At 37.4% G+C, this 12,933-nt stretch overlaps 3 protein-coding genes across 3 annotated transcripts; 2 read left to right on the forward strand and 1 right to left on the reverse strand.

The window, feature by feature from the left end:
• Positions 1-2,249: 2,249 nt before the first annotated feature.
• On the forward strand, positions 2,250-5,256 carry LOC122296956 (protein FAR1-RELATED SEQUENCE 5-like). Its single transcript, XM_043106750.1, has 4 exons — positions 2,250-3,941; positions 4,020-4,109; positions 4,195-4,272; positions 5,128-5,256. Exons 1-4 carry the CDS (start codon positions 2,250-2,252, stop codon positions 5,254-5,256), a joined length of 1,989 nt encoding a protein of 662 aa, XP_042962684.1.
• Positions 5,257-5,569: 313 nt separating this feature from the next.
• Positions 5,570-6,597, reverse strand: LOC122296957. Its single transcript, XM_043106752.1, has 3 exons — positions 6,379-6,597; positions 5,944-6,107; positions 5,570-5,863 (listed from the first exon to the last, which is right to left on the reverse strand). Exons 1-3 carry the CDS (start codon positions 6,497-6,499, stop codon positions 5,570-5,572), a joined length of 579 nt encoding a protein of 192 aa, XP_042962686.1. The 5' UTR covers positions 6,500-6,597.
• A 3,296-nt stretch (positions 6,598-9,893) lies between these two features.
• On the forward strand, positions 9,894-12,316 carry LOC122296465 (S-adenosylmethionine decarboxylase proenzyme-like). Its single transcript, XM_043106205.1, has 3 exons — positions 9,894-10,069; positions 10,357-10,510; positions 10,600-12,316. The coding sequence occupies exon 3, from the start codon at positions 10,819-10,821 to the stop codon at positions 11,965-11,967; it is 1,149 nt and encodes a 382-aa protein (XP_042962139.1). The 5' UTR covers positions 9,894-10,069; positions 10,357-10,510; positions 10,600-10,818; the 3' UTR covers positions 11,968-12,316.
• Positions 12,317-12,933: the final 617 nt, after the last annotated feature.

A 12,933-nucleotide genomic window follows, 5' to 3' on the forward strand; every position in this document is an offset into this window, starting at 1 on the left:
ACCGTCTGACGTGGCAGTGCCACGTCATTTAAAAAAATAATTTATTTATAAAAAAAAAAAAGAAAAAGAAAAAGAGAGGCCGATTGAAATATGCGGGAAAATGGGAGGGAAAGTGCAGACCCAGAACCACAAAGTTTTGAAACTCCCTCTCTCTCCGACCGAGCACTCTCTCCGACCGAGCTCGGAGCTGACAGAGCTGAAACTCTCTCTCTTCGACCGAGCTCTGAAACCGTGTCTCTCTCCGATTTCGTTTGTGTATGCGGTGCATTTAGGCGTTCGGAAACTCCCTGGATCTCCGACCGAGCTCTGAAACTCTCTATCTCCGACCGAGCTGAGCTGAAACTCTCTCTCTCCGACCGAGCTCTGAAACTCTCTCTCTCGTTGTTATTTACCTCCATATCTCGTTCTTACAAAATCTTTTTAGTCTCAAGATTCTGTCTGGGATAAGTAAATATAGTTCCTTTTTGGATTCAAGTACGTAGGTTCTGGGGATCTTATAAACATTCACCCTTCAGAACTCAAATTCCAATGTAAGTGTTTGTTTTTTCTTTTGCTCAATTTCTTTTATATCAGTCTACTTTTTTTGTCCCATTGAAAATATAGTAACCTGAATTTATAGTTTTGAAAATAGAATAAAAGACTTGTTTTTAAAATATTTCTAGTAACCTGAATTGAGGTAAAATAGTAGTTATTGTTTTCTTTCCGTATCCGTAGGCATTATGCTATTTATGTTTACTGCTTTGTCCAGTTGTTTGTGATGTCAGTTTTACTCTTTGAGACTTATGTAATGTGTTTGTTTAAATTGTTTCTGATTTTGGGTCTTCTGATGAGTATGCTATCGATATCTTTTGTGTTGTGAGTTATACAGTTGGTGATAAGTAATAAAATGAAAATGCACATGGATCTTAATTGAAAATCACGACCCCACGGTATCACTCATTTCTTCAATGCTTTTATGATCATCCAACCGAATATTTTCGATCCTAAGGAAAGAAATATAGGCAATTTAGTATTCTGACAGCTTGTTCCCATTTATGGGGTTTAATTAAACTTATACCTGGGTTGGGATTGAATCCCAAGTATCGAGCATGTCTTTTATTTTTTTGTGGTAAATAACCAAATTCTATACCCCTAGAAGTTGGTGCTAATGGATTGGTGATTGGTGGTCCAAAATGTCTGACATACTAGTTTGTAGATTTTAATGTGGTTGGATGTTATGTTATACAATCCATTGCTATTGAGAAGCTGCATTATCTTCCCCTCAGCATGGAAAAAGGAAAAGAACATCCTAGCACGCTAAGACCCTCTAGCTCAAATCCCGAATCCGCGGTATGTAATTTCATTTAATATATCAATCCATGGTAGAGTAGATATTAGTTGACTTTTATTTTCAAAATACATCAACTATTTGAAAGTATTTCATTTTAGGACATACCATCAACTTCTCCAAACATACCAATTCACGGTTACTATGGACCAGTGCCTGCGTGGTCACCGGCCTTTCTCGATGCCAACCAATATCCAAGCAACCTACAGGTGGTGGTGTCATGTTTTCTGTTATATTTTACTAAGTTGGTTTGTGTCAAGAGTTTAATTGTGTTTGTTTTTCCTTTTTGCCAGAATGCTAGTTATCCAATTCAACATGGCATGGAAGGGCAGTTGTCGGACATCAATACAAGCTCCGCTACAAGCAGATTTCAGGGTACAGAGGATAATAGATATGTAGTTGGGGAGGAGACTGATTCGCCATGTACATCTTCTAGAGTCGAAGAAGTTAATTTTGATATTCCAGATGAACAAGAAACCGAGTCTGGCAGTGCAGGAACAACTAAGAAGACACAAATGGATGACATTGATGAGCCAATGTCGGGGATGGAGTTTAATTCCCTAGAAGATTTAATCAGTTATTATAAAGAATATGGTAAGAAAAGCGGGTTTGGGGTGATGACTAAAAGAAGTGAGAGGGGAGAGGATGAGACTGTTAGATATGTCACCCTTGCCTGTGCCCGTGGTGGGAAGGCAAGGAATAGACTCTTGAATGTCTCCAACCCACGTCCGACAGGAAAGACGGAGTGTAAGGCCAAAATAAATGCCTTAAAAGCTGATGATGGAAAGTTTAGGCTGACTCAGTTCATAATATCCACAATCACGGCCTCAGTCCGAAGAAATCCCGCTTCTTTCGATGTAACCGAGAAGTGAGTGAATCTGTCAAAAGAGTTCTAGATACAAATGATTTAGCTGGCATCCGAATGAACAAGAGTTTCGGATCTCTGGTTGTAGGCGCAGGTGGATTTGAGAACCTCCCGTTTTTGGAAAAAGACTGTCGTAACTACATCAACAAGGCTAGGCATCTACGACTGGGCGCAGGTGGTGCCGGAGCACTTCGAGACTACTTTTTACGGATGCAGTACAAAAATCCAGGGTTCTTTGCACTGATGGACCTGGACGATGACGGGAGGCTAAAGAATGTATTTTGGGCAGATCCCCGTAGTAGAGCTGCATACCAATATTTCGGTGATGTGGTAACCTTCGACACCACATACTTGACGAACCGATATGGGATGCCCTTCGCACCATTTGTTGGTGTAAACCACCATGGGCAGTCAATTTTGTTGGGAGCTGGTTTGATTTCATCTGAGGATACACATACCTTCGTGTGGTTATTCCAAACCTGGTTGCAGTGTATGGATGGTGTCGCGCCGAAGGCTATTATCACTGACCAAGATAGAGTCATGAAAAATGCAATTGCAATTGTCTTTCCAGAAAGCCGCCATAGATTTTGCCTATGGCATATCCTGAAGAAAGTCCCAGAAAAGCTTGGATGCTATGGTTCCTACAAAAGTGGCATGAAAACTGCACTGATGAAATGTGTTTATGACACACAAAAGCGGGAAGAGTTTGAAAAATCTTGGCATGAGATGATCAGCACGTATAACTTGCATGATAATGTCTGGTTGCAGACTTTATACACTGAGCGTTGCCATTGGGTACCGGCCTTCTTGAAAGACATTTTTTGGGCTGGGATGAGTACTACGCAGCGGAGCGAGAGCATGAATGCCTTTTTTGATGGTTACGTTCATGCTAAGACGAACTTGAAAGAGTTTGTCGATCAGTACGATAATGCCCTGAAAAAGAAAATTGAGAACGAAAATGTCGCTGACTTCCACTCATTTAATCTCACAATTCCTTGCATCTCTAGATCGCCTATTGAAAAGAGATATCAAGATTTGTATACAAATGTTAAATTCAGGGAAGTTCAGATCCAGCTTACCGGCATTATCGACTTGGACCCAGTTTTACATAGAAGAGAGGGTACTGTGAAGACCTATTTGGTAGAGGATGAAGTTCGTGTTGAAGATTTTACGAAGCAAGTGACACGCTCAGTAGATTTTAATGATGAAGATGGTGTCGCGAAATGTTCTTGTGGTTTATTTGAAATGAGGGAGATAGTGTGCCGGCACATCTTCGCTGTGTTCAAATGTAACGGGATTAAGACAATGCCACAACAGTACATTTTGGATCGATGGAGGAAGGACATTAAAAGAAGATACACGTTAATTAACAGCAGCTATGACGCAGGCGAGGTGCGGGAAGATGCTAATAGATATTCAAGTCTGTTGAATATTTGTTATAAAATGATTACTTGTGCTGCGGGTTCGAAAAAGCATACTGAGGATGCAACAACTAAGTTGCATGCAATGATTGACCTGTACTCTGAGACCCAAGAACCCCCATCGCTGGCTGAAAATTGTTTAAATGTTGGTGGTGTGACAAAGGAAAGTGCAGCTACCACTGGAAGTTCAACTCAAGTACTCAGTCCAAAGATAGTTCAAGGGAAAGGCAGGCCCCCATCTATAAGGAGAGCATCTAGGATGGAGAAAGAGCTGAGAAAAGTTAAAGAGAAAACGAAGAAAGCGCAGGGAAAGGGAAAACACAAACAGGTGCATTCACGTAAAATTACATTCTTGCATTTAATCCTGCATCCAGATTTGTTATTAATTACTTCCATATTTTATTAGCGGGATGGAGACGATACCCATGGTGTGGACACTTGCAGGAGCTTATTTGGCCCCTCCGATTTGGACGTCTCCAATATTGGACACGTGCAGGTAAAATTTGTTGAGTTTGTTATTTATTTTATTGTACTATTTTTAAGTCTATTGCTGTACTTTTTACGAAATTTTGCCACATCAGGCTATTCCAGACAGGTCGCTAGCATATGACATTAGGGAAACCCAATCAACAGATCCAGTGATTCAAACTCAACAAAGTGTAAGTGGATCTTAACAGTTTAATGCTATTTTAATGACATTTGTCGTCTACACTAGTTGCTAATACACTAGTTGTTATTAATTACAGATGGGATTTGGGTTGGACGGATCACAACCGCTGCACGTTGAGTTTGATGGATCACAACCACAGCAATGACAACTAGTGTGTAATTTTTCCATATTGCGAAGTATTCATCTTCTTCATCTACTTTTACTTCAACATTTGTGTCAATTACAATTGTAAAGAAAGTCGGCTAGTTTGGTGTGTATGGTTTGGTAGAAATTTATGATTAATATGCAGGAACTTTCTAACGACAATCTCATTTGGCATTGAATTCATAGGACCAATGGAACCTGCTGCATAGTTGGTAGTATGTTGGGAGCAGTTTTGAGGTAGAGCTATTTCAGAAGTCACGTCAAAGTGGGAGAAGGGAAGTTGATGACTTTTTTAATATGTATCTATTTATAGATTTTATGGGTATGTATAGGCCTTTGGATGGAAGTCTACTGCAATTTATTATGGCATAGAATTTTCAGATTTTGGTGGTTATGTTGATAAATTGTAAAGAAAGTGTAAAGATTCCAGATTTATGCGTGTCATGGTATTTTGGGCAGATTTAATGCTATTGGAATGATATTTAATTGGTTTTGTAATGACATTAGAAGTTTAATGAGGAAGATGGTTTCCATATTCAAGCTTGTATGGAATGATGTCTGGGCACTGCCCAGCTGTGTTCAAATAAGAGTTATTGTTGTGTAAACATAAATCGTAGTCCAATTGATGAACTACGTTCAATTGGAGGTAATTCTACTACTTTAATCCTGGGTCTGTGCGCTGGCAATAAGTTGCATGCAGGTCGAGAGCATGATTGGTTTAATGGCAGAAGAGAACAACACGGATACGGGAAGAGTTTTGAACCTTCGCAAGTTTGTTTTTGTTGCACTTATAGCATCATTTGGCAGGTGGATTCACAGGACAGGCTAGAGAACAAACTTGCATGAAAAATACATGTTCTACTAGTCCTGTTATAAAATCTAGAGAAGTTCTTATGTGCCCAGCTACCAATTAGAGAATATTTACAGAGCTGAGAAGGGATCTTAACATTACAAGACCAATTACAAACATGAGTTCCAACTTCACCAAACAACTTCAATGTGTAATTACAATGTGGGTTACTCTAATCCCAATTCCAAGTCTAGAGTACAAAAGCCTACAAACATTCTGACTTCCAAAATATTGCATAAGCCAACAACGGGTAATCCCATTCACTCAAAATACTTAAAGTTAACAGGAAGGCTCAAAACAGAAGCCAACGTCCAAAAAGAAAACAGAGTACTAATGCAGCAGCCCAATACATCCCCAAGAACCGTGACACTAAACACTTCCTTTGAGAACGTTGTGCATGACGCACCAACTCCGTCTCGAGCTGATCCACTATCTTGCGAAGGTCAATTTCCCTCTTTTCTAGCAGCTTGACTATCTTCTCGAGATCTCTCTCCTTCCGTAGCAGCTCATCAATTCTTTCTCGGATTTGGAGCTCAATTACTTGATTACTATCTGCCCATTTGAAGTACTTGCAGAATGGTAATCCCTGAGCATACAAGGCCAAGAATATTAATGAATGCAGATAAGAAAACCTTAATGTACGTACAAGAATGAGCTATCCATTACCTCTGTGTTATAGTTTGGACACCCTAAGAAGGCTCGTCCAGGATTTTTTGCCGTAGTTGAGTACTTCAATGTGGGTTTGACCTCACAGAAGCACAGAGCTTGACTTGAGGTATGTTTAGCAAAAGAGGAAGACATTGATGTTGATGATGATGATGATGACATTTCTACCATGAACCAAAATAACATCAGCTCAAATAGAAGAGAGGCAGTACCAAGAAATTCAGTCCATAATATCCAATGTGTGAAGAAAATCATATCAATTCCAACAATTCAGTAACAGCTAAATGTAGCAGTCCCAACAAAGTAAACGAGAATTATGTTTCACATATAGGAAGATCACAACATCACAAGTGGCATACCATTAAAGCTTTACTTATAAACCAAAAAAGAGAAGAATTAATATTGAAACGGTAAAGAATATGCTAAATAATATACTTGGGGAAGATGACAGCAAGGTGTGCAAATGAGAATATGTTCCTTGCACTAATATGTATAAACCTGCAATGATTATTAGAACAATTAAGTACCCAATTATCCAATCAACTTTGAAAAACATGAGTTCCACTTAACGTAATTAGTCAATAATCATAATAACTGATCTGTGTGCGACACATCTAAATACTTTACAAAGAAATAACGCCTTGATGTATAACTTTTTTACCAACATTAGAAGGAGTTAGTTGATATTCCCCTTGCTCCAAGGTCCAATTGCACCAATGGTAGTCATCCTCAATCCAATTGCACCAATGTACATTAAAGAAACAAACGAGTGTAAAACAATCAGCCAATACACATACCTCAGACTTTACGGCTCATCAAATAGAAATTCAGAAAACAAAAAACATCAGGTCAAATAGGGGGATTCAGAGTGATTTTCACCTCTGATTTGGACTGTAATTTTTCTTTATGATGATTCACAATGTACACCAGAGTATCAAAGCTCAAAAATATAGGAAGAAAAATATAAACGATATGTTAGGTTCTTAATCAGAGCTCAAACTAATATAGGAAGAAAAATATAAAGAATCATAATGGTAATTAGAGCTTCTTAATCAGATCTCAAATACATAACAGAAAAAAAAACAAACAATCATGGACTTAATGATATCAGATTCTAAATACATAACAAAATAAAATAAAGAATCATGGACTTAATGTTATGCTCAAAAGCATAACAATAAAGATATAAACAACCAGCTAATGATATCAAATTCTAAATACATAACAAAATAAAATAAAGAATCATGGACTTAATCAGAGCTCAAAAGCATAACAATAAAAATATAAACAACCAGCTAATGATATCAGATTCTAAATACATAATAAAATAAAATAAAGAATCATGGACTTAATAAGTACCCAATTATTACCACTTAAAAATATAAACAACCAGCTTCTTTATCAGATTCTAAATACATAACAAAATAAAATAAACAATCATGGACTTAATCAGAGCTTAAATACATAACAAAATAAAATAAAGAATCATGGACTTAATAAGTACCCAATTATTACCACTTAAAAATATAAACAACTAGCTTCTTTATCAGATTCTAAATACATAACAAAATAAAATAAACAATCATGGACTTAATCAGAGCTCAAGAACTTACCAATAAAAATATAAACAATCAGCTTCTTAATCAGAGCTCACATACATATCAAAAAATAAATAAACAATCAGCCTATTTATCATTGTCATAAATATATCACAAAAAAGCCCAATCAGAAATCGATACACCAAAACACATTAAAAGGGGGAAAAATAACATGATTTCAAAAAAAAATTAGACAATCAGCCTATTTATCAGAGCATAAATATATAACAAAAATGCCCAATCAGAAATCGGTACACCAAAACACATTAAAAGGGGGAAAAATAACCTGATTTAGGGTTAGGGTTAGGGTTAGGGTTAGGTTTAGGGTTAGGGTTAGGGTTTCGGTGCTATGTGGTCTTCACATTCCAGATCTGGTGGAGGTCGCCGGGGATCTGTGTTTCGTCGGTATTCGGTACGACCGGTTGCAAGTTTACCTGTTGTTGGGTCTTCGGAGAGGATGAAGACAGAGAACAGACATACCAATCAAAGAACAAACAAACCGAACGAACAATAGGTCTCGGTTTGGATGGAAGGCAGGATCTGGACGACGGTGGAAGTGGAGGGTCGCGGTGAGGAGGGTCTTCGGGAGAGGGAGAAAGTGAAATGAAAAGTGAACCAGTTGTTGGGTCTTCGGAGAGGATGAAGACAGAGAACAAACATACCGATCAAAGAACAAACAAAACAATAGAACAATAGGTCTCGGTTTGGATGGAAGGCAGGATCTGGACGACGATGGAAATGGAGGGTCGCGGTGAGGAGGGTCTTCGGGAGAGGGAGAAAGTGAAATGAAAAGGGAAACTGAAATGAATGAATTCAAATCGAGTACGGGGTTGGGCTTGGGGGTTGTTTTTCTCTCAAAATGAAAACGACGCCGTTTTCATTTATTTGCCACGTAGGACACGGGGGTTACGCGAGGGTTACGCGAGCGGTTGCAAGTAGCCAATAAATAATAGCTATTTATCTTTAACCAAGTATTATAACTAAAATCTAAATTAGTTTAGATATGTCCAATCCAATATGTCCAATTTTTTCATTTGGTCAAGTTAATGAAGATGCCCTTAGAATCTTAGTAATGAGAATTTTGTACGAATGCATCTATCCCTACTTTTCAAACTTTTTATTTAATTTTAATGTATCTTTATTTTAATAAAATAATAATAACAATAAAAGACGAAACTCTCAAAAACAAAATAAAGAATAGAAGACGAAAAGAAAATTCAATTAAAGTTTACCGGGACCCCCCAAAATAACATGAGTTAGAACTACATTAAATTTGCCAAACAGACATCTCACTGGCCAGCAGAAGGGCCGGCCACGGACGACCCTAATCCACGCATGTATCATTTTCTATAATTTTCTTATATAATTTTATTTTAAATTATGAATATTTTTATAAAAATACATGTCATTTAACATATGGTTGTCTAAAAAGACTTTTTTTTTAAATATCTAAAAAAACTTTTACCGATTTAGATATCGAGTTGAGTTGAATTATTTATGAATAATAATAAATTTTATAGAGTTAACTTAAAATAAATTTAGATCTATTTGAATATTTATATATATTTTGAGAAATTAAAAAAATATTATAAGTCTCTCATGTAAAAATATATTAAGCTAAAAAAATTATAGATCTCACATGTAAAGAAATTTTAAATCGAGATGAATTTAGTAATATGAGAATTGAATGTTTGAATATTAAACTAAATTTAAAATTATATTAAACTGCATGGATCTCAATTCTGTGCAAGTTTCAAACACGTTTAGTGGAAAGAGTCCTATGTATATCATCTTTTATTTTTATTTAATGTTATTTTTAAGAGATACTCCACACCTTGTTAGCATTGGGAAATTTTACCTATTTTTAAATTTAATCGAATAAACTAAATTGAACATACCATATTTTAATCCTATTTTCTTAACTTAGTAAATATTATCTTAAATTAAATTTAGAGAACATTACATTTTATATAATTTTATATGCATATTATTGAATGGATAATCACTTCAAATATGTGCATTAAATATAATTAAAATGAAAAATAAACAATTTTATTTTTGAATTTTATTATTTTGATATATTTAAGTGAATATTTATTCAAGTGGTTAATAATAAAGCCAAATGTGTCAGGTCAGTAAATAAATAAGATTTAAGATTAAAAATAAAATGTTACTTTCATATATAGATAATAAATTCTAAAAATAAGTATTGCTTACTGCCAAAGAAAAGGTTTCGCCGCTAACGTTGTGAACGATTACACCTCACTGCAGAATCCGTTCCTTTCTGAGTTATTTTTTTACCAAAATACGCCTGCCCTCACATTTGCTCCCCTATAAATACCCTCTTTCCGTTCCCTTTCTACCTTCACTCACAACCTTGCGCCTCCTTCTCTCTTCCTGTGAACCTCTGAACAATTCATCACGTTCTTCCCTCTCTGTCGTCTTTTCCTGCATCCCTATTCCCATTGTTGGCAAGTTTTAGAGCGATTTGTTTGATTTCCTCAACAAGCGATTAATACAAAGGAAAAGTGAGTATTTTCCATGTGTTTTTCCTTTTTCTTTTTTGGCTTACATAGCGCTGCTTTGTTCATTTTATGTTTCTTGTGCTTTCGTTGTTATCTGCATGTACGGTTGTTTCTTTGGAATCGTTGATCTGGGTATTGAGGATTTACCTCTCCAATGTTCTGAAAGTTATAATCTTGATACTTTTTCTGTGACAAAGATTTGTGGAATTTGATGTATATGTTCTCGATTATATGTTACAATTTTTGGAGGAAAAAATGGTTAAAATCCTGATGGATATTATTGATTTCAGAAGCGTGGATGTTTTAATGGAGACCAAAGGTGGGAAGAAGAAGTCTAGTAGTAGTAGTGGCTCCAAACAGTACGAAGCTCCCCTTGGCTACATCATTGAAGACGTTCGTCCCAACGGTGGCATCGAGAAGTTCAGATCTGCTGCTTACTCCAACGTAAGATCACTCTTCTCAATCCCATTACCAACTTCCTCTGATATTCATTTATTTTTTCTAATTATTTCTTGGGTGATTTTTGTATGCAGTGCTTGAGGAAGCCATCCTGATACGTTTCCAGAAATGCCTCCTTCGGTAGACTAGGATTCCATTTCCCAAATCCTTTCTTTTCTCCCGTTTTTCTCTAATTTGCAGAATAAAATCAATAATCTGTTGTTGTAAAACGAAACCCAGAAAAACAGAGTCTGTTTCATTCTCTCCTTTGTTGATTAGTTTTCAGTGAGATCAGAAAAAAATCGTATTCAGCAATGACCGCCGACCGTCAACCTCCGCCCCCGCCCTCACCAATCGGATTCGAAGGCTTCGAGAAGAGGCTCGAGGTGGCATTCTCGGAGCCACCAATTTTCAAGGACCCAGAGGGGCTCGGTCTCCGAGCCCTGACTCGATCCCAGCTCGACTCCATTCTCGAGCCAGCTCGCTGCACCATCGTGTCCCAACTCTCCAACTCTGAGTTCGATTCCTATGTTCTCTCCGAGTCCAGCCTCTTCGTCTATCCATTCAAAATCGTTCTCAAAACATGTGGGACGACGAAGCTTCTCTTGTCTGTCGCACCAATTCTCCAACTTGCCGAGTCTCTCTCGCTCGCCGTCAACTCCGTTAAATACTCTCGGGGAAGCTTCATTTTTCCAAATTACCAACCTGCCCCTCACCGGAGTTTCGGCGAAGAAGTCGCCGTGTTAAACGAATACTTCGGGTATTTGCACGGTAAGGCCTTTGTGATCGGCGATCCCAGCGCCCCAAATCGTAACTGGTACATTTACTCGGCGACAGAGGAGGGTGAGAAATCTGTGAAGGCTAATCGAACGAACGACATCACTCTTGAGATGTGCATGACCGGTTTGGACCGCGAGAAGGCGGCGGTGTTTTTCAAGAAATCGGAGGACTATGTGGCTTGTGAAATGACCAAATTGTCCGGGATATCAGAGATCATTCCTTCGCACGTGATCTGTGACTTTGATTTTGACCCGTGCGGGTACTCGATGAATGGGATCGACGGTTCAGCATACTCAACCGTGCACGTGACCCCAGAGGACGGCTTCAGTTACGCGAGCTACGAGGCCTTGGGATTTGATCCGGAGGCAATCCGGTTCGAGCCACTACTGAAGAGGGTGCTGAGCTGTTTTGGACCGACCGAGTTTTCCGTTGCGGTCACTTGCCGCGGAGGTTGGGTCCATCAATGGGCGGTAGCTGACGTGGAGGGATACACGTGTAACAGTTTGGTGAAACAGGAGCTTACAGGTGGGGGCAGCGTAGTGTACCTGTCGTATTCGGCGAAGGCCAAGGGTGTTTGCGCAGTGCGGACACCTACCAAGGCTCTCAAGCAGTGCTGGAAGGAGGCGGTGACGGTGACGGGTGAAGAGGAGGGCAAGGCGTGTCCTTGGATTTCGTCAGCTTAGACCAGCCAACCAGCCAAACAGAGTGACCAGTTGTCAGTCTCATCGGTTACTGCCATTCAGTTTGTTGAGTGGCGTTTTGGTGATTACGTTGGATTGCTATGGTGTATCGTTGCATTTTGGGTATTCTATGGGTATTTTGTTTTTTTTTTAAGGCGGTCGTGTAATGGGTCTTTGGTCTAAGATTTGGAATAAATTGAGGTTAGGGTATGGTCGCTGTTGTTTTGTGAGGTTGTGGCTTACATGTTAGGGTCATCATTGCAATGGACTTTTAAGGAACAATCGTGTATTGTTTTTCATGTTTTTAAAAATGAAAGGATTCCAAAACATACAGAGACGATTGGTATCTTAAGGAACAATCTTGTATTGTTTTTCATGTTTTTAAAAATGAAAGGATTCCAAAACATACGGAGACGATTGAATACCAAAAAAGTCATTTAATTTATCATATTTTATATAATAATTTATCTTACTTTCAAATAAAATATGATAAAATAATTTAATTTTTAAAAATTTAAAATAATATTAAAAAAATAAGATTTTATTCAATTTTTATTTCAACTTACTTTGATGTCAATTTATTATCAAAATTTTTCATATCAAAGTTAAGTATTTTAAAATGAGTTATGCGATTGATTAAAGGAATTATTTTATATTAAAAAAGTATTATAATTAATTATATTAATATAATACGTAAATAATATATAAAAATGATTATATATAAAATTTTTATTTTAATATTTAATAGTTGTTTCTATCTTGCATGGAAATAAGTGGCGTTGATAATGTTGTTTTGGTCAACACAACAATAACGTGGGGTTGGAAATGATAGACAAATTTCTATGGAATTTTCTTGCCCCCATTCAAAGAGGTTGTTGCATACTCCAAGTCTTGTTCACGTGAATTAAGAAAATTTAGATGAACTACTTGGAAAATGTAGATTATTTTCCAACTTTGGTCAATCTAACA

This window comes from Carya illinoinensis, chromosome 15 (assembly GCF_018687715.1).
Source record: "Carya illinoinensis cultivar Pawnee chromosome 15, C.illinoinensisPawnee_v1, whole genome shotgun sequence".
NCBI classification, from domain to species: Eukaryota; Viridiplantae; Streptophyta; class Magnoliopsida; order Fagales; family Juglandaceae; genus Carya; species Carya illinoinensis.